General features: G+C 47.1%; 1 protein-coding gene across 8 annotated transcripts in view; it reads right to left on the bottom strand.

The window, feature by feature from the left end:
- Nucleotides 1-4599: 4599 nt before the first annotated feature.
- Nucleotides 4600-21543, bottom strand: part of PNPLA7 (patatin like phospholipase domain containing 7) — a 132041-nt gene continuing 115097 nt past the window's right edge. For all 8 annotated transcript variants that reach the window (XM_029999837.2, XM_029999839.2, XM_029999835.2 and 5 more), the window contains 6 exons: nucleotides 21340-21488; nucleotides 19960-20112; nucleotides 17157-17264; nucleotides 11520-11604; nucleotides 6536-6639; nucleotides 4600-5440 (listed from right to left, as the gene is read on the bottom strand). In XM_029999837.2, coding sequence (XP_029855697.1) covers nucleotides 5360-5440; nucleotides 6536-6639; nucleotides 11520-11604; nucleotides 17157-17264; nucleotides 19960-20112; nucleotides 21340-21488 — 680 coding nt within the window. In that variant the 3' untranslated portion in view covers nucleotides 4600-5359. The remainder of the gene's footprint in view (nucleotides 5441-6535; nucleotides 6640-11519; nucleotides 11605-17156; nucleotides 17265-19959; nucleotides 20113-21339; nucleotides 21489-21543) is intronic.

The following is a 21543-nucleotide window of genomic DNA, read 5'->3' as shown; positions in this document are numbered from 1 at the left end:
CAATTATATAGATTTATGGTATATTCACTTCTAAAACTAGGATGAACATTAACACTGCTTTAGTTTTGCTTTCCCTTATTATTATTATTATTTTTAAACAACAGGCCAATGCTTTTATTGCAATTGCTAGTGCCACATTTTCCCCTAAAAGCCTTGATTTCAGTAAGGGAAGGAAGTTTGGCAGCGCTGACTTGCCCAGCATGGATGTCCTCAGGCTGCAGCAAGCCAGACATGCCGGCATTTCCCAGCTTTCACACCTGGCGCCCGCAGGCAGCTGCGCCCCATCTGTTTCCCAAGGCAGCTCCCAGGCGTGGGACATGGGCACAGGCATGGCTGCCCTGCCAGCTCCTGGCACCTTTCAGCACTATTTATACCAAAACCCAAATTAAGGTCATTGGGAAAAGGAGGGTCAGACCCTCCATGACTTGAGGAGGGGATGGGGACAAGGAGCACGGACGCAAATCCCACCAGACCCAATGGGAGAGAAATCAGCCATCAGCCGGGAAGGGACCACTAGTGGGAGTCTATGCCCTAGTGCCAGCAAAAGCAACATCACAAAATCACATTTATCAAACAAACAATGTCTTAACAACCCCAATGCATCCTGCCCCGGCTCCTCTGGGAAGCCACGGTCCTGTGGCATCCTGTGGCCATGTTTCAACAGGGCTCTCAGCACAGCGGGCAGCAGTGGGCACCGGTCCGGCCTCATGGAGCACCTGTGGGAGAGGCAAATATTTGCTGTATTTCTTGTTTGCTGATTTTATTATCGGCTCTTACTCACAGCATCAGTAAATTAAACCCAGAGGCACAGTAAAGCCCCCGCATCTTGACAGCTTAAACACAGTCCTCAGGCGGCATGCAAGGAAAATCACATGTCAGAGGAGGGCAGGGGAGCACAAGTAAATAAGATGAGATTAATTTTGGAAGAACATGCAGGGAGAATGACGGTCTGCCAGGGAAGGAGCATCGCAGGTTCCCACCACAGCCCTGGCTGTTCCTGCCAGAGGAGCAAAGCCCAGAGGGGCTGCAGGAACACAACTGGCTCCGCACAGGGTGAGAAACCTGAGAAGTGGCAGCAGGAACCATCACAAACAGCCGTGCACGAGCCAGAACTGGACAGCATAAGATCAAAGCTCTCCCCCTGCCCGGGCAAGGCTTCCTGGAGATTTTGGACAGGTGCTTCCAGCTGCCACGTGGGCAACAGTAGTTCGTTCTTCTTCCCAAACCCCGCCAGAGCTGTCTTTTAAGAGCTGAACCGCTCATGAGGCCACGTTAATGAAGCAACTAAATAGGTTTGTTACTTGTACCGAGCCATTTGCAGTAGGTCAGGCCCAAAGTGCTGCTCTGGGGGGACAGGAGTGCCACCGCTCACCAGCACAGGAGGTTTGGAGAGCCCGGCTGCAGCATCCCTCACCAGCCATTGATGGCAGCCGCACTGTCAGCTCTTCCCCTGCAGGGACTGGGGCCGGTGTTGGAGTCCTGCATACAAATTTCTGCCAAACACCCTCCTTCCTCCATGGCTTCCCCTCTCCAGCGGGCGCCTGGTTCTCAAATCACTGACTTGGGGCATGTCTGCCCCCTCAGTGCAACCAGCCATGGTCACTGGCAGAGCCCTTGGGCAGCACACGCTGCACCCATGGGCATTTCTCACCCCGCTTCTCCACGCTGGCTGCTTGGAGGAGCTGAGCCCAGGCCACCGAGCAGGACTTGCGCTTGACCTGCTGTGAATCCATCCCTGGGACGTGTCTCTGAAAGCTCATTCAAGGCTTTACCCCCAGCAGTTGGCAACCATCAGACATGTCAAGTCAAAGGCCTTGAGGGCAACCCTTCGCACTGCAGCTACCACTCAGAGCCCTGGTTCCTCAGGACCTTGCTCCAATCCTGCTACCTCATGTTTGGCCTTGGCTGGCATCAGGCTTGCTGTGGGAATAAGCTCCGTGTCCTCTTCACCTGAGATGAAACCTTCAGGTCTCAGCAGCTGTTTTCTCTCCCCCAGTAGGGCCAAATTCATCCAGCTTCTGGTCAGACTTTACCTTTTAGGGGATGTAACACATGCATGAAGAAACTGCAGGGAGAGCAGGCGGTTTCCAGCCAAAGCCAGCACCCACTGGGCCAGCAAAGACTGGCAGGATGGTGGCCCAGGCCAGGACAGCTGAAACAGGCAGAGCTGGGCTCTTCCAAACGACCCTTCTCCTGCTGCATTTCTAGCAAAACAGCAACGGGACTGTCGCTGTAGAGGCTGGGGTATGAAGGGATGATCCAGCACCAACACCTTAGCACAGGGCTGGATGTCTAAGTGGGCAGGGACTGTTTAAAACCTCCAAATGGGGAATTGCACATGCGAGTGCAGGATCATTAGGATGCACCTGAGTGTAAGTGCAGGATGGGGCTGAACCACCAATAGGACCCTGCATTGCCTGACCAGGCAGCTAGGCAGACCACAGCCAGCAGCAAAGCAAGCTGGAAAAAATAATTTTGCTTTTAAAGTTGTACCATAATTGTTTTACATTCCTCTGCTCCGAAGAAAATATTGTTTTAACATCCAGGGCTCAGCTATGGAGAACACAGCTAGGGAGGAAAGTTGTGATCAATTATTTAGAACAGATTTTCAGTCTCACATCAAAGGTTTATCTTCTGTCTTCGTACATCTGAACTAAGTGCCATTTCCCTGTGGAACAGGGCACAAAGCAAATATAGAAGCTCTAATTAGCACACCCAGGAGCCTAGTATTTTTCTGTTTTCTGCAACTCCTTCAACCTATGCAGCCACAAGCCCAGCGGCTCATACCCAGGCTACAGGAGTGAGTCTGGCTGCCAGGAAGTTTAGAGTTAAAATACACAAACTCAGAAATTAATTACCTGTTTGAACAGAGAGGAAGAGCTCTCCTGGAACAGCACAGAGCAATACAAGAAGAGCTGGGTTCAGGCTGACAGACCTGTCATCCTTCTGGAGAACAACCTGTGGTGCCCATCCTGCTCCAGACTGCTCGGCAGCCGGGGCAAAGGGAACAAGCAGAACCGGTTGCTGCTATGGGAAGCACAATGCAGGTCTCCGACAAACCACATCCATCCATCGCCGGGAGGTTTGGAGGCTCCATGCAAAGATATAACCTCTGCTGAAGGTACTTTTGCTTTTAAGCACATCCTTTGAAGGCTGAAGACCACTGGCCTGGGATGAGCTCAGTAAAGGCAATCAGAAGACCTTGGTCATCTCTAGGATTAGCCCTGTTCCTCATTTCCCAGGGAAAGGTTCCTGTACTGTAACCACCTATAAATACAGATGTTGAAGGGACTCACATCAGGTTTACATCCTCTCATCAGAAAAACACAAAGCTCTAAATTGTGCTGCTGCTGAACGAGACATGCTCCTCTTGTGTTTGCTCAGAGCTGCTCTGCAGAAACAAAGCAGAGAGCTGTAAGGTGGGCACTCACCTGCAACTCACTCCCAGCCTTCCCAGGCTTGTCCCCAGCTTACAAGCCCTCCCTGTAACAGGCACCAACACCACCCTGTAACCAATCTCAACAGAAATTAAATCTCTCCAGCCCAACAGGCAGCCTGTGCCTCCACAAAAGCCCCTGGCTGCTGGCTGCTCTACCTCCACTTCAAAAGCCATTTTTAAGTTTTCTTTGTAAGAATTCATTCTTCCCAATACTAGGGAACAACCTCCAGCAACTGCAACATTTTCTGTACAATTGTATTAACCAAAATCTGCATCAAAGATCTGGATGATCCTTGCAGGGAAGGTCTCCGATCGCTTCCATTGCTTCTGGATGGGCCTGGGGCCTGCCGGAGGTGCAGCTGGGCTGGGTGGTCTCACCAAGGGGAGGGCTGGAGTCCCTCTGTGAACAAAACACTGAAGCTCTAGCACTTGAAAATATCATTTTGTATTAGAGTAACGGCCTTCCTGGGTAAAGGCTGCACATTCATGGACACGATGGAGGAAAACACGATGCAGGGCAAGCAGGTAGAGATGGAGAGCCTGTGCCACAAGGGAATATAGATGGGAGAGGAGGTTAAATGCAGAGAACAGGTCATACTTCACAGTACTTGCAACCACCATGGTCCTTGGTGGTGCCACCAAACACGTTTCTGGCCTCAACGTTGTGCTGCCCAGCTCTGGTCATGCCTGGAGGCAACACTGCTGGCTGCTGATGCACTTCACATCAGAGAGCCAGGAGAGCTCAGCAAAGGAGGCAGCTCTGAGGAGTGTCTTCGGTGCTCTGGTTGGATGACAAATCCCTTCAAGGCAACAGCACCTAGTGCTAGCATTGAGCAGAAGAGTTTACATAAAGCAAGAATTAGCTTGATTATCCAGCCAAGTGGAGCCATCGGCAACGACAGATGTGAGACAAGAAGAGCAAGCACCAGGGGACTTCTGAACACGGTCCAACTCACATCGACTGCTGCAGCCCTCAAGGGGGAAGAGCACTGGAGATTTCTTTCCAATGCTTGACAATACACCGAGTGACTCCTGCTGGGGTTAGGAACTGAAAACCGCATGTGTTTCTTTGCAAGTCTGATATAAGCAGAGGTGAATTGGGCTCTTAGTTGTTGACAACTTTCTCTTTGTGGGACCCAACACAAAGAACCACGCAGACATTTCAATCCAGCAGAATAACTTTATTTCACAGGGCAAATACAGCCAAGTAGTGATTCCGGAGATGCCCGCCAAGTGTCAGTTCCATGATCCATCCGTAAATGTTCTCTGATGGCTTGAGGATACAGGCTCTATAGCTAGTGTTCACATTAATTGATTTCTTAGGTTTAGATTTCAAGTGAAATACATTCAGACTTGCTCCTGTCAGAGCACTGCTCACAAGTACGTGGTTGAAAGTCACTGAGGAGTTAATTACACAGTTACCTGATTCATATGAAAAGAAAGCAACGCTGTTGTGACCCACAAAACCCTCCCTCTCTCTAGTGCTGCTGCTCAGAGCCTTTTCAGCACACAGCAAGATAATATCCCGTCATCCTTTGGGCCTTTGCAGTAAAAACAGCGACTAGAACATACAGCAGCAAAAATCAAGGCAGCATTTAACCGCACGTTCTCAGCACGTTTCCCCTCTACCAGTCTCAGAGTGATTAACAACCAGCTGCTCCTACTGGCACCTGTATGAGGGCGTATGGCACACGTCAGCCGCCCTTCATGGGAGGTCCAAAGGGACTTGGGCGTGATGCAGATATTTGTGCTTAGCGCTGGCAGCTGAATGCCCCATACCCTGTCTAGAGAAGGATGAAAGCTTACTTAATTTCAACTAGACATTGTTTTGGTTTTTTTAAATATTTAATAAATAAATATGGCTGCTGTCAGTATGAATGGGATGTAGCTCTCAGCCAGCAAGGTCAGACTCTCTGAGTGCTAGCCTGGCTCTCCTGTGCTGCTTGCCTGGCTGTCCACATTGTGGAGATTCCTGCGCTTTCTTATCTGCATATCTTCATCCTGAAGGAGAAATAAATAAATAAATAAGCACAAATTCATTCTTCAGCATCCTCTCCGAGCTGCATAAAATGTGTCCTCTTCCCCTCCACCTCTTCTTTGTCCACCAACCATTACCCACCAGAGATCAGCCCAGCAAACAAAATATTTATGCCATCACTCCAGCTCCTCACTCAAAGCACCAAAGCCATCTTACATCCTCACACGGGCAGCTACACAGGCCGGGCACCTTCCCAAACCGCTCACATGCTCCGACTGAGAAACTGTTCATGTCCAGCACAACAGGCAGCTTCACCTTTTAAACCTGCTGGCCACTCTAGCCGGTGTAAGAGTGGCAGCGATCTGACCCTTCTGAGCTTTGCTTCTCAGGCTGTGGGCCACATTGTGTGAAGTCTGGCCTCAGTGCAGGTTTTCCTCAGGGTGGACCTGATGTCCCACAGAATCAAACAACTTTGGTTGGAAGGGACCTCTGGAAGGTAAAATACAATTTTCTGCTCTAAGCAGGGCTAACTCTAATGCTAAATCTGGTTTTTCAGGGCATCTATTTGGTTTTCAAGTACCTGCAAGGATGGAGTTTCCACCATCTCCCTGCACAGCTTATTACAGTTCTCAGACATGCTTACTGGGAAATATTTCCCTCTACACCCAGTGAGGATTTCCTTTAGCACAAGTTGTATCTGTCACCTCTTTTCTTTTTGCTGTGAATCTCTCCTGCCGTCTTCTCCATAACCACCTAGCAGGCAGCTGCAGACAGCAGCCACATCGTCTCTTCGCTTTCTCTCCTCCGAGCCAGACGAAGCAGCTCTGTACGCTCTCCAGCCCTGACCCACCTCACGGGCAAACCCATGGAGCTGCGTGGCCAGGTTTTACCACACAGCACCACTGTAGATGACTGACCTGAACAGGGTGAGCATGCATCATTTAGTGTCTGTACTACATGAAAAGCAAACTTATTTCTGCACAGTCCTCCTCAGCAAGTCCCCTCCAGGTGCTTCTCTCAGCATCCTTCCTGACACCCCCACCTCACCCCCGCCGCACACCATTCACACAGGACTCGGCAACAACACAGGCACTGCCTGTGTCCAGGGCAGTTCATACCGAGTCAGAGTCTTCTTCAACCTGGTTGCTTATGAAATTGATATAGTCATCCTTCTGGTTGTCCAGAATTTCTTCCTCGTACTCAGTCTGGTAGTCTGACTCATCTAAAGAGAGAAGAGAGAAAAAACACTGGTTTTAACTAGCATTCAGAGAGAGAGAAAAAACGGGAAGAGGAATGATAGCTGTCTCCATTGAGCACTGGTACAGGGCAGAGTGACTGCTGGCCAACTCTCTGCAGCTCAGTAGACTGGGACTACTCAAGCACAGATATCAGCTCTCTAGCCAGATCACAAAATAAACTGTGTCCTGTATGTGAACTGGTGTCCTGGAGCCCTCCAGAATCTAAAGAGTCTGCAGCAAGAGCAGCAAACTGTCCGTGTTATCCTGATGGGCCCAGGCTGCCCAGCCTGATGGGACACAGACACTGGCAATGGGGAGATGCTCCGTGGTGAATGCTCTTCACAGAATAGCTGCTGTCTCCCACCCATCAGACCAGACAAGACCTGTAGAATACCTTCAGAAGATATGTCTGTGAGCTACCAATCCAAACTCCCCTGGACACAGTGGTCACAGACTCACTGGAAACAGGGACTTCCAGGCATAGACTGAGCTCTTCCTGGTGCAGAGATGATAATTACATGTCTCACAACCTCTGATCCACAGGGGAGGGTGACTTTTACGCTCCCTTCCTCTCCACAGGGGCCCATCACCTGCTCTCTCTGGTAATCCAGCAGATAAACATAATTTAGGGAAGCTCAAGAGCTCTGCACACCGAGGCACAGCAGTCAGCAGCAGGACACGTGACCAAGCCCCCAGTCCCCAGCACCGAAGCCTGCTCCCAAGGAACAAGATACATCAGTGCAGAGCCAATGGCTCTTCCAGCACCTGGAGATCACTTTAGGGTCTGTAAAACAGACAGCAGGAGAGTCACCTGCTAACAGGCCTGACTTTCTCCCACATCAACTCAACACTCAACGAGTGTGCCAGGGCAGACGCCCGTCATCGGCCCCAGGACACCACACAACGCACCAGCAGCCACTGCAGAGCCCCATCCCAACCAAGCATGAAACCAAGGCATGCAGGCAGCAAAGCAAAGCAAGTGGCAGATGGCCACCTTCCTTTTGGTGTGGCGTCTGTGGCACGCAGTTTTTCAGAATGCAAGTTAAAGATGTTAAAATGGCAGAAAATAATTTTTGTGTGACACTAGTTTTTCTGCCACTTTCACAAATTAACTCACGTGTGCTTTGAGTGGCTGAAGCAATACCTGTTTTTCAGCCCACTAGTGAAGAAAGTGGCTTGTGTTTAAACTGGATTCTTGATTAAGTATTTCTTTTCGGAACAGTCAATAGCATCTGCTCCACACTGAAGACAACAGCACAGTCTGTTCCACAGCATTTACTTCTAACATGATAACTACAACCAACTGCTAGAACATTAGGATTAAAGACATTTGGTCTTTTTTTTTTTATTTTTTAATTTTTTTTTTACTGTGGATCAGAGAATTATTGTTGGTTTATACTAAAAACACTACTGATAATCAATCTTTGATAAAACACACCAGAGAAACTGGAAACCCATCTGAACAGCAACAGACAGCACAAACAATAGTTTGAAGTTTACAGCTCCAATAAAACTGACTACCATCAAAACCAAAATCCTTGATTTTCCAAGCATTATTCAGCATTTAACAGGTCATTATACAAAAAACAAGAGAGGAGTGTCCCTTCTCACATCCTTCACAGAGTAACTCTGGGTGCTGGACAACAAGAGGGGAAAGGAGAAAAGAAGGTGGCCCTGCTGTCCCTAAACATCACCTTCCATTGCCCACTCAACGCTGAGCGTCTGGGGCTCAAGGGGCGACCGCTGCTTTACACTACAAAAACTTCCAGAAGCATCAAGCAGGACTAAGGCCTCGTTGCCCTGCTCGACACACCAACACCCAAACACTGCAGCTCGAAAATGAGCCAGTGAAGAGGACATTACACCAGGGAAGGGTACCCAAGCCTACCGTTAGTGGAGGGAGTATGTTCACTGCAGGAAGAGCACATGACCAGTTCTCATGCCAAAGATCTGCTTTGTGATTCTGTAGCTTTAAGCATTTCTTTTATAGCCTGATTTCTGCAGGTAACACACCGTATTTGAAGAAAATCAGTGCTGTGTGGCTAGAGGGTTTCTGTTCCGGTAACGCTGACAGGCTTCAATGTAAATCAGGGAACGTGGTAGCTCCTCACAACCTAAGGGGCATTAGTGCTTCTTGATAAAAGTACTTTTTAAGCAGCAAAGATGCTGAGGGCAACCTAGTGCCCAATAATTGTGTCCCTTGAGAGGTTTTGGCATGTCTCTGGCTTCAGCTGTATTGCAAAACCAGTCATTTGACACCACGATTAACCCTTCTGTTTCCCAAATCTTTTTATCCAAATGACTGTTGCTACAATTGCTCTGCTACGTGACTTGATCTCCTTCAGCCATCATGTGCAGCAAGCGTGCTACCTCACCTCACACTGTGAGACTTGGCCGTGAGGACAGCCCAAAGCATCACTGCTTTGAAAAATGAGACATGAAACCTGCTGTGGGAAATCACCAAAGAGCCTGCACAACTTTGGTCCTCAGAAATCCCTTACAGGTGGGAGCATGACCAGGGATGCAGCTGAGCCACCCTTGGAGGATGGCATCTGTGCTCCCCTGGCCATGGCCTCGGCTGCGTAAAATGCAATTACAGCTGAACAAAGACAGAAAATCCCAACTGAGGAAGTGTTTGGATGCAGAACAGAAACACGGCCACAAATACTGCAGTGGCTCAGCTGTGAAAATGAGCTCCTGTTCTCCTACAGACACTTCCCCACCTGCTTACTGGCAGTACAGGTACCCTGGGTCCAGTGCAGGGCTTCGCCTGGCTTCCCTCTGCTCACCCCCCCGTTTTTTGTTTTTTTTTTTTTTTAAATAGTTTCAATCATTGCTCTCAGTTTACTCGAGATTGGATAAGAAACTACACTGCTCTTTCCCCCAAGAAGATACGGCTTCTGACCTGGAGGCTCGACCAGCCTCTGCCCGTCAGGGCCTTTCAGCCTTCATACTGACACTTTCTCCTTCTCCCAGTCAATCAGAACATGATCATTGTCATTTTGTTTCTTTAGAACAAAATTATTGACATAATTTCTCCACCCAGCCTGAGACTTGCAGTGTGCTCTCAGGACAGGCAGAGCCTTTCTAAATCCCTGTGCTCCGAGATCTCACTCAGGAAGGGATTTCCAGGCACAAAAAAGGTTTCACGCTCTTTGACAGTGCCACTTCACAGCCAGGCTACCAAGAAGCACCCTGTCTTCTTACCTACATGGGACAAAAGCAGTCAGACCATCTTCACCACCGTCACAAGCAGATAAATGCAAAGGCTCGCCACCATGCGCAAGGAACCATCTGACAGCTGCAAGGCCACTGCCAGGGAGGTGTCACCCTCCATCTGAGCTCGCCTCGGTACAGACCGCTTCCCACATAGCTCCGGATACCTCTTCAGCAAAAACAATGCCATCCCGGAGGCACCAAGGTGATGTCATGTTCAGAGGAATGGCTTTACAACGACTGCCCTCTGAAAAATGGGCCAGGTCCCTGCAGGCAGCGCATGGAGTCACCCCCAACATGAATATAAAGGGTCCTTCAAGACATGGCACTCTCACGCACAAGTCTCTCCTGCCATCCTCCCCCCTCCTCTGGACTCTCTACAACCAACAGATTTCAGCATCCACAAGGAGCACGTGGCACCTGCCCATCCCGTCCTAGGTAGCACAGTCCCTCCTTAGCCCCAGATCTGCCATATCTACTTTCTGAAAGACGTGTCCCTTTGTTACGCTCATGTTCACGGCCTCACCCAGCAGAAAGCAGATCTTCCTAATGGGGACAAATAATCAGAAACTATATAAAGGAGGAAGATCTGTCCCAGTACACTGGTTAAATCTTAGCAGGTCTCAATGCCTATGCCTTAACTAACCATGTTACATGAACTTTTCATTCTTATTCACAATGGCTGTTTCAACCACATTTGATTAATATTTTCTTCATAAGGCATATGATTGCAATTAGCATTTCAAATTACCACAGGGACATCTCTACAAACAGTCACAGATGGGAGGACTGCTAACTTTAGATTTCCCTCTGCAAGAACAAGAATCGGGAGAAAGGGAGAGACTGTTTATAAAGAGCTCTAGCACTGATGAAATGCTCAGAGATTTCAGGCCTGCAAAGCTCTGATCCTTTTTGTTAAGTAAGCTTCGGTTATGGCACGTAGAGGGAACTGCTCCGCAGGGCACGGCTGAGGTACAAGGCACTCGAGTGCGGGAGAGCCATTACCTGTTCCTCCTTAGTTCACTAGCGCTCCCCATAACAGGAGCGTACAGAAAGCAATGGAGCCAGTGAGTCACTCCAGATCCTACTCACGACAGCAGGGAAAAAATCCTTCAGCCAAAGCTTTAAATCAGCCTCCTCCCATCTCAAAAGGACATGGACCAAAGAGCAAAGCCATCACAAGGACACGGGCCAGCACAAGAGGGATGAAATCTCATCTTTGCAGGAGTTGCCACATTCGTTATTTCACTAGATGAGACTAACTTGACTAGGAATTGCTCCCACTGGGAAGTCACGCTGGACCACACTGGTAACAGGCTGACAGCAGATGTCTTGCCATGGCAAGAACATCTGACTCCCAGCCTCTCCTGGAGGAGGAAGCGGGAGAGGGATGCGGAGGGTCTAGCCTGGGGCAAGCTCGGGCACACCTGCAGGCAGAGGCTCTGGGTGAAGCAGAGAGACAGCCCACCACTGCTGGCTTTGTTCAGCTGACACCAGACCTGGCAGCCAGCCCTGAACTGTCACAGCTTAGAGCATGGGGTGGTAAAAGAAAGCAGTTAGAAAAGGCACACAGGAGAAGTGAGCAGCCATCCCTGCCTCACTGCCCTTCCCAACACTTCCACAGTGCTGGCTGGATCACCCCACTCACCATCTGCCACAGGTGCTTTCACGGGCTCGATCCTGGACACGATTTCTGCCAGGTCCGTAAAAGAGGTGGTGGGACAGGTCACGTTCTGAAACACAGTGGTAAGTTTTGGGTATGTTAACAAATACACACAAAAAATTCAAACAAGCCAAGACTGTATAAAAGCAATATTGAACAGACAAAGCTCCAGACACACAAATTCTCCACGATTGCCCCCTCAAAAGCCATTACTCATCAGTGAGAAATTCTCAGAGCAACTCTCCTGATGTAGAGATGGGACTCCCATGTGCAAACAGTGGGACAACCTCTAATGGCTCCTTCTCCATCCATGCAACAAGAAGCCTTATTAAAAATTTAGCAAACTATAGAAAAGACCACAAAGACAAGAACCAGAGGGTCTGGACTCCATGACAGACAGTGCTCATTTTACTTGTTTGTTCTCCATCACTGTTACTTTATAAAAAAGGCCGGCTGCACCAGGTGCAGCCCCCAGGGAGCTTTTGCCTTCCCTTGGGAGAAGGAGAAGAGGCCCCAGTGCCCAGGTGGGACACTGCATGTGGTCCAGCCCTGAGCCTGCAGCCTGATGCCATGGGAGGCTGCACAGACAGGTGGGCAGCAGCCCAGGCACTGGGGTGACCAGGAGCCACCCAGAGACCCCAGCAAGCCATGGAGCTGGAGGTGCTGCAGCGAGTAATAGCCTGAGGTACGTAATTCCTCTTTTCAATGAACCCTTTCTATTTTTACTCTGTCTCAACCAAGCAGTGGATTGAGTGTTCTCTATTTTGCGGAGTTGCCTGCTCCAGTTTCTCCTCTAATAAAACCCAACTTTGGCATTTAAGAACCATTTTGGTCTTTCTTCATGCCATGCCGTGAGCGGCCCCACCTGCCTCCTCAGGGCCAGGGCACAAGGTCACCACCAACACCCCTTGCCTTGTTTTAAAACCAGTGATTTTAATTAGTACAATAGCACACACCCCCAGAGGAGAGAGACAGGGAAGAGCTGGCAGGGGGCATGTTATCGGCATTGGGCTGTCGGGAATTGCTGTGACAGTCATCTTTCTAAAGGCCCAGACCCGTCCACGTGCTTCCAGACAGGGCAGTTGCCTAACACAGGGGTTTTATGAGCAGTTCTTTGCTCTTCTGGCAAGAGCACCGATACTATGAATCATACAGCCTCCGTGGGGGTCACAGCAGAAGCCCATTACAGCTGCAGCAGATTGCTCTCAGTTGACCTTTAATCTGTAACTAACTTTTGATGTAATTTAGTACAGCTAAAGTAAGGTGCGGATCCAGGACAAACAGCTGGTGGGGAGCAGTGGACAGAGAAAAGCCCAGAGGGAATTAAAAAATACCTGTATGAAATGAAACAGCAGTAGCTTAGGACACACACTTTAAAATATACAGAAGTCAGGAAGCTCAGTGTGACCATTAAGGAACCATCAAGAAGGGTGAGTCAGTCCGGTCTCATTTTGAACATCCGACATGAATGGCCCCACTGAAGCGTTTGCAGAAGGTTGTTGCCCAGGACAGGGAAAAAAAAGCATCTACGTCTTCATTTTGTGCCATATGACTAAGCGAGGGATATGTGCAAACTCTGGCCACCATGCAGACACAGCAACGTTTGAGGCAATCGCCTGTACTCTAAAAACATGGACTCTTACCACACGGACAAAGCGGTTGCACAGAGCACTCAGGCAGACATGTGCCAGGCTGTCTGTGGGAGCACAGAGCAGACAGGGACCAGCTTTGGAAGGGATGAAAGTCCAGGGCACTGTATGAACTCCTGAACAAAATCCTGCAGCAACCATCGCCAGAAGGTGCTTCAGGAAAACCACCATCAGCTCATGTGCTCCCGCAGAGAAGTTGTGAGGACAGATGACCATGAAGGCAATTGTTAAGTGTGACCGTACCCACGGGAGCATCTGTTACGGTCACTGACATACAGATGATCCTGCATGTAAGCCTGTTAGGGGATGCTTGGTGAGGCAGCTGCACCCCAAAGTCTTAGCACTAAGGCTGGAATGCCGCTTGGAAACCAGGTGTCTTCCTATGCTCGTCTGATGCTTTGCAAACAGGAATTTAATGTTTAAGCACTTCCTCTTACTACTTTTAAGGACGAAACCACACATCCATCAGTTAACACAAGGCAAAGAAGCGTCTCACATTAATTTGAAACCTACTCTAAAACCTTTCTGCTGATAACTTTTTTTTTCCAAGGAGGAAAGTATTCTCTTTGGCACAATCTTTATTAAATAAATTAGAGAAAGACAGTTACTATTGTAGTCTGCTAGATTATATTTAGCTTTGACTATGAATAACACTTCAGTAGACAAAACTTCCCCGAGGAGATCCAATTAACAGTATTGCATTATTCTGTGCTGGGGAAGAGTAAGGGTTGTTCAAGTGAAGTTTATGTAAGGTTCCTGTTGTTTGTGTCTTCAGTTATTTGCATTTTTGAGACAAGATAAACAGTGATTGAATGATGAAAGCAAAGGAAAAGTATCTAAATGATTAAATATCTGGAGTTTTTAAGTAAAAATTCAATGCTTAGGACACGGAAACAAGATAAGAAACCACGCTCAGCTCTCTCAGATGTTGAATGCTCCAGAAATAGCTGAAGAACTAAAACATATAGAGCATCAAAGCTTTTACTAATGAAAGGAAAGTTAAAAATATCAGCTGTTATCCTCGGAAGATAGCAGAGCTAAAGGACTTAAGTGACTCTAATGGACTAAGAAAAAAACCAAACCAACACCCCAGTGGGAGCCTGCAATACTTGTTATTTTGTAGAAAAAAATCTACTGAAACAAAAGACAGATGAAAAAAATCTTGGTTTTTACTGGATTCCAGAGTTTTCGGAGGAAGAACAGAAGACCTCCTTGGTCCTCAAGAGTACAGGCTGGAACTGAGCCTTAGCGTCAGTTCGGGGGGAACGCACAAAGCTGATGGTTCCCGCTCCATAACCCAGGCAGTCTGTCGACTCACTCTCCTGAACGCATTACTTCCATAATCTTGGTGTCTCAGCAAGCAGCACTTTCTTCCATGTTATCAAGTGCATGCACGGAAATGCAATGACGGGCTATGTCTACAACGAGTACGTGACATGTTTGATCTCCAGGGCAGCTGAAGGGCCATAAAAACCAGGGTAGATTGTGATAAATGTTCAACATGCTGCTTGATGCACAGCTGTAGTATCATGATTTAACTGAAATATTAGCCTGAATATAACAGGCAATTTTAAAAGAAGACTTCTTTAAAAGAAGCACTTGTTAAGGCAATGAATATGTTTGAGCTTGTTACCTGTTGGTGATAAAAGTTAAGAGGATGAAATAGGACATGTAACCATTTCTGAGACACACACAATTTTCTCTCCCTTAACTTCTCCTTATGACTATTAATATACAAAACCAAACACATACCAGCTTATAACTAGTCTGAACACAAGGTGTCAGAGGCAGAATGGGGACCCATCATCTGCAGCTCAGACTAATGTATCTCCTAGTCCAGGTCATCTTCCCAGTAAGAACAAGCTGATGAGTTTTAGAGCTCCTCAGGCTACTCGGATCATCAGCTACTTTCCCATAAAGCTCTGTCCCTCTGTGGTCCTCCCATGGCCACTCACCCTGCCAGGCAGCTTGGGTGGGATTCGTCTGATGATAGGAAGTCATCAGTGTTAGTCCCCCTGGCTCCCTTTACATGGCCAGAGCTGAGGGTGCCATTCATCTTATCCCAATGGAGCCATTTCCATTTCATCAAGTGACTCATGCCCTATGGAGGCTCATGTCTCTCCGGTAACAAATGGGGGTCTAGGACAATGAGCTCAGATGTGGGAGTCATCCACCCCTTGTTGCTGGGCTAATGTCCATCCCTGCAAGTACTGCCCTTCCTCTCCCCTTGCTCACACCATCTCCCTCCTACCGAAAGTGCTCCACCACCGATCTCAGGAAGAGCTGCAAATCCTCAGTGTCATTTTTCACCTCTATTGACTTTCCTTAGTGAGGCTCACTACAGTTAGAATACATTTTGGCAATCACTTAAAGTATTACTGCTCATTTCCCTATCTCTAAAAGACAATAAAGATGAATTACTGGGTAAAACATGAAGCCTTTTGTAACACTTGGGTTTTAAATCAGAGGAATTGAAAGGAGGGTAAGGATAATAAGCCAATATATTATAATATTGTACTCAAGTCCTCAAAAAGGTGGTAAGTGTTTCTTAAAAACAACTGAAACTTCCCTGCCAAGAAATTCAGTCAGCCCACCAACTCTAGAAGCTGACCTCAATCCTTAAACTGTAAACCCAAAAGTGTTTTATCCTACTTTTAAGAAGAAATCTTAACAGGCCTGTAACCACACAGCAACACTACGTAGCCTGTAGATTTACCATAATCAGGCATTTACCAAACTGTACATTAACTGCTCAGATGTGCTGAAGTGGGCAGAACAAGGTATGTGAAACCCAGTACCTCGACAGCACCACATGCTTCTGAGGAGCCTTAATGATGGCTCTACGAAATGCCTTTTCTAATAGAGGAGTGAGGAAGAAAAGCAACAAAGGAAGAAATCTATGGCTTTGCAGGGATTTTTAACTCTTGGCTAAAAACACATCTCCAGCAAGGGTTTAATTCAGGGTTTCTGGAAGCATCTAAGAACTATGTGAGTCACATCCTGAAAGCCAGCAATGGCAGAGCTCAATGCCAGTGATCCTGATTCATGTTCCGTGTGATGAGCACTGGGCAGCTTGCGGGAGAGAGCCACTGCGCTGGCAGACCAGTTTCTGGTAGGAAGAACAAAATCAAGGCACCACCTAAAGTTTGTGGTACAAGAATAAATGAAAAATAATTCTTAGAAGTTTACTCATTCCTACCTAGCATTACTCAGGGAGGAAGTCCACAGGTGCATACAAGCAATGGGTACAAAAGCGGCCCATCACCTGAAACCACGGACCATCCTCTCTCACAGGACCTGCTGGGGCACAGTCACAGCCTCCACTCCAGTGTTCGGTGCAGAAGGCAGCTCAGCCAGCAGCATTTAGCGCCCTCAAGACTGCTGACACACACGGTGAAGGAGACAAGAAAGGTGGGTGTGTAAACATGTACACATCAGCTACAGGTCTCAAAATGCTGGCTACTGGTGAGCATCCTGCCTGCCTTTGAGGACTTTTGTGTTGTGAACAATTCCAGGTTACAAACACGGTATCAAGAACCTGTTAGAACGAAACAGCAACAGGAAAGCCACCCTACAGAGTGCTACATCAGTTCCCAGGGTTTCAGAGACCCCATCGTATTTGCTGAGGATACGGATGGATCTCTGCATGGGCACGCACCAGGTATCAGGGATGGATAGGCAGACATCGGAGCTTGGGCTCCAGCAGAGCACACTTTGGCCACACTTGTGTCTGATGATTCAAATGCAGGACCTCATTCATCAAGGCTATGGTTCAAGGAAAGACGTTTCTGAAAAACTGATCATACCTTTTCTTGCCTAAAATACAGTTTTAACTAATACCTGCATGCTCACAATAAGGACTTGAGGCAATCGATCGTTCTCCTTCATACCCCTGCCCAGTTTCTGAGCGGTACGCAAAGTGGCGTGCATGAAGTAGTTCTTGCAGAATAGTGCATTTAAACCGAACACTTACATCAGTTTTGGATTTGCAGGTCTCTTGCCTGTCTCTTAGCATCTTGTCAAGGACCCCACTCCTGCACCAGACATTAAATACTGTTTTCCCGTGCTGATATCCCACTTCCTGGAAAAAAGAGAGTTGGGGGAAAAAGTAATTAATAGCTAAAAAACCATTATGTCACATCTTTTGCAAATCAGTAGGAAATCCAGAGGTCTACCCCAAAGCTAGGATGTACTTTTGCTACCGTCCAGCCTTAGCTACGTAAACTGTTCAGCCTAAGAATTAGGGGAACAATTAAGCAAACAAGGTGCTATTTTAAGTCCTAATGCTAACTTGACCTTTGGCCCCACAGTACGCAATGAAAAGTGCCACCTGACACCTATTTTTATAGCAGTGGCTTCAAGCAGGCTGCTCACAGAATAGCGCCATATAAAGAGAAGCTTAGGATGCATATGTATACACCTTTCCAGTACTGGCTCTTTCTTGGGAAGAAGGTATTAATTAATTTGTGTCTTTTCCCCCTTTGGCTCAAGTCTGGCAAAGAAAAGTTACCGTAGGGCACCCATTTCCAAAATCTCTTGCAATGAGTTAAGCCAAATAGCATTGAACATGCAAGAGTCCATTTGCTGGACCAGAAATGAGGGCACATGGACAACACCAAACCCACAAACTCCATGTTCCTCTAATTTAAAAGCATGAAGTAATTTGTGTTTGGAATAATAACATGGCACTGTGTCCTTTCCATGGAAACAACCGGAAAAAATAAACTGATTGCTCCAAGTCTTACTCTTTTTCTAACAAGACAGTAGAAATGGTGTTGAAAAATCAAATCAAAAGGACAGGGTAACAGGTGTCAGGAGTCCTGGATCCTATTTCCAGCTCTCGCGCTGGCAGCACGCACCAAACCTCAGGGTTGTGTGGCAACCCCAAGTGCTGGAAGCAGCCCTGGCTGAGCTGGTATTGTCTCTCTTTGGTTTTTGGACCAGGGTTCAAAGCACAGAGGGCACTCAGGCTGGAATTCACCTCTTGTAATCTATCATAGCTTCTCAGCCCAGGGTGGATGTGATTACTCAGGAGGAAAAGGGACCTGACAGATCTACAACTGGGTCAGATTGATCCAAAGTAGCTGCGAGAACCTGAGCTTTGGGAAATGACATGCAACCAACTTACTGCTCTAAGCTGATACAGAAGAGGGGTTTTGACAAAAAGAAGGGATTTTTAGTCTTTTGAACATGTGGAATGGTTATATGGTGCCCATTTCTGTTTTCTGGAAAATCCAGGTACATAGCTGAAATGAAAAACCCCACTACTTCATAGCCTATAATGATAAAGGAATGCCTAGATTGCCCTTTCCTTTAAGGTCAGCACAGTTTAAAGCTTCCCTGTGGACAGAAGTTATTTAGCTACGCTGCAGGGAATGAAAATCCAGGAGGGTGCTGCCCAATCATACCTGCAGCGTCTCGTGCCAAGAACTTGCTCACAGAAAGTGACATCTTTGAGAAACTGCACTTTTCTCAAGTTTTATTCCACTGAGAAAAATTTGCCTGGTGTCTGTAGATCTCTAACGACACCAAATTAGACAGAGACAGAACAATGATTTGACAGCTTACTATCTGTTACTGTGATGAACTACCCAGACCCGTTCATCAAGGTTTTCAAAACGGCCAGGGCACTCCATCTAGCGAAGAATATTATTTATCAGCAAAGTCTTAGATCCACCATTGGCAGACAGCACTGTTGGCCCAGGAGCTATGAGACACTAAATATCCCAGAGAAAATATTTATATTGGGGAAAACAGCTGGTGGCTTGGAATAGCTGCTGTTTGGTCTTAAGGACTCACTCAAATGTGAATCTGCAGGGCTTAATTACTGGTTTTGTTTAGTATTTATAAGACAGTATCAGAGAAATCAATCTGCAGCCTAATGAATGTTGTAGGTTCTCACTACATCTATAAAGGAGATCAACTTAAAGAAAAATCTGGGGGGCTGGGGAGCAGTTTCCAGCCTAGAAGAGCAAAGCTATGCAGAAACACCTGGATGGAAGATGCTTGCATGGCTGAAGCGGGCAAAGAATGGAAAGAGACAGTAAAATAACTTCCTTGACAAGAGACAATGAGCCAGCATTGGTATCATTACCTCAACCAATGCCAAATTATGTCACTAAGACAATACAAGTGCACATCTGGAGTCAGTTCTTCCCATGCTGGTTTCTGATACATAAACAAACAAAACTAAACCCCAGAGATGTGTAACCTGGTACTACCCTTTTTACAACGTCCTTCCACTGACATTGGTGCCATTTTCCTGATACTCTATCAGGTGCAGAGGAATTATGGATGATATGTTTTATTAATAGAAGTGTTGAAATGTTAACCGAGCCAGATATTTTAGCGTGTTGCCCTCCATTTCAGTGATTCATGGCCTCCCCTACAGACAGCTTCAAATCTTTCATGCAACAACAAGCTACATAATGAAGGGAGAGAAATGACACCATTTGACAAACCCCAACTGCCCGAAGCAGCTCAGACACCCAAGAGTTTTTACCAAGCAGCTGAGCAAGAACCGCCATGAAACAGAGCGAGGCAACTGATCCATTCACAGGTCATTATATAATAAAGATTACTAACTCAATTTCTGCTGTTAATCCAATCTCACAGGCATGATATCATTCCACAGCATTATTTAGCGTCAATTATTCACTCTGTGCCAGCTGACTTCTCTTACTCTCCAACATCTTAGGCACTAATTAGCACCACAAACCAGCAGATTTCTGTGGAACAGCAATACTGGGGAACTGCTTTCCTCAGGATGCACTTACACATATTTCATCAAATTTCCCAAAGTCCAGGGTACCGTATCGGTCAATGGGCGGCCGGATATACTCGCAGTAATCACTGTTCTTCACCATCTCCAGCTGCCGCACACAGCACACGTATGCAAGCCGCGTCTGGATCTCTGCCATATTCAGCACCTGCCAAACAGGCCAGACACACCAATCATTATTAGTTCAGAAATTTAATTTCAGAATATGTTCTGTATTCACAATGGAGAAAAAGCAAGTTATCGATCTTTTTTTTTTTTGCCAAGAGCACACAGAAGCCTGCTGAAGCCTTCACACATCAGCACCTCCATCTGTTTCGCAGGCAGCATGGACAGCTAGCCAAGGAGTCTCCATAATCAACAGCAGAAAGGGAATTGCCCTCCAACATATTTCTGCAGTTGAACGTTGAACTGAGTCTTTCATTCTGGGATATAGTGGTACCTTAAGAGACAGATCTGTGCTGAGGTGAGAGGGGCAGTGATCCTTCAAGGCAGAAATCAGTGATGTTCATAAGGGTCTTCCATTTTCCCCCACCAAACACTCCCAGTACATATGCTGGGAGCAGCATGGTCAACTCTGCCAAGGCACAGCAGGGCATTCCACAGCTGCCCTAACTCCAAAAGGCCACTTCTCAGGGAGACCAGACCTTTTCAGGGAAGGGAGTTATCACAGAGTTATCACTTTAGATTACAGAGCAGTACCCAGAGTTTGTAGTATTTTCCCCAACTTTGGGAAGCACAAACAAGTTTTTTGCCTCCAATTCCAACATGGGAGTGTGTTAATTGTAGCTGGGAGGGAAGAAGAAAAAACAGCATTCACTTAATTGTAGCTGGGAGGGAAGAACAAAAAACAGCATTCACTTGGGGGACAGCTGCAGAGCCAGATAATTTAGGAAATACAGAAGAATAAGTAACAGAGTTGGCCTGACTGCATGCAACAAGAGAAAAAAATAAATTGTGCTCTGCAGCCCCGTGTTTATCAGTAGTAGTAATGTTAGTTTCTGCCTAGTGCTAAAATCTCCCTAAATCAACAGTTCAGTGACATACAGGATAGAAACACAGAATTGGACAAAGTTACTACTTTTATCTGTAAAATTCATAAATTCTGACTTTATCAAAACTTAATACACCTCTAAGAAAACGTTTCTTTGCTCTAACAATTCTACCACCCCCTTCCCAGACTGAGGCTCTACCGTCTCCCATGTCACTGCCTTTCCTTTGGTGTCAGGGCACTGCACAGCTGTCTTTGTCCATGACTAAGAGCTCAAACCCAAGAAACATGATGGTCTGTCAACCAGGCTTGCTCGCTGAATGAACAAGGGAAGCTTCCTGCTCTGTGCATAAAAACAGCTGCCATTTTAATATAAATCTACAATACCTTGACTTTCTCAGCCAGTGGATTCCACCTCTTCCAGAGCAGCCACCAGCCAGACAAGCAGTCGCCGTAGTTGGTGAGGTCTGTCTCATCCCGGCTCCCCACATCGATCGCGATCACCACCTTTGCACCCATGGACCTCGCAACATCAGCTGGTGGTAAAGAAGGTGGTATCAGTACCAGTGCTGCCAACCCTAAGCTAAAGCT

The sequence above is a fragment of the Aquila chrysaetos genome, chromosome 24, assembly GCF_900496995.4.
Source record: "Aquila chrysaetos chrysaetos chromosome 24, bAquChr1.4, whole genome shotgun sequence".
Taxonomy (NCBI): Eukaryota; Metazoa; Chordata; class Aves; order Accipitriformes; family Accipitridae; genus Aquila; species Aquila chrysaetos.
Note: the sequence above shows the minus strand (reverse complement) of the source record. Positions and strands in the feature narration are given on the sequence as shown.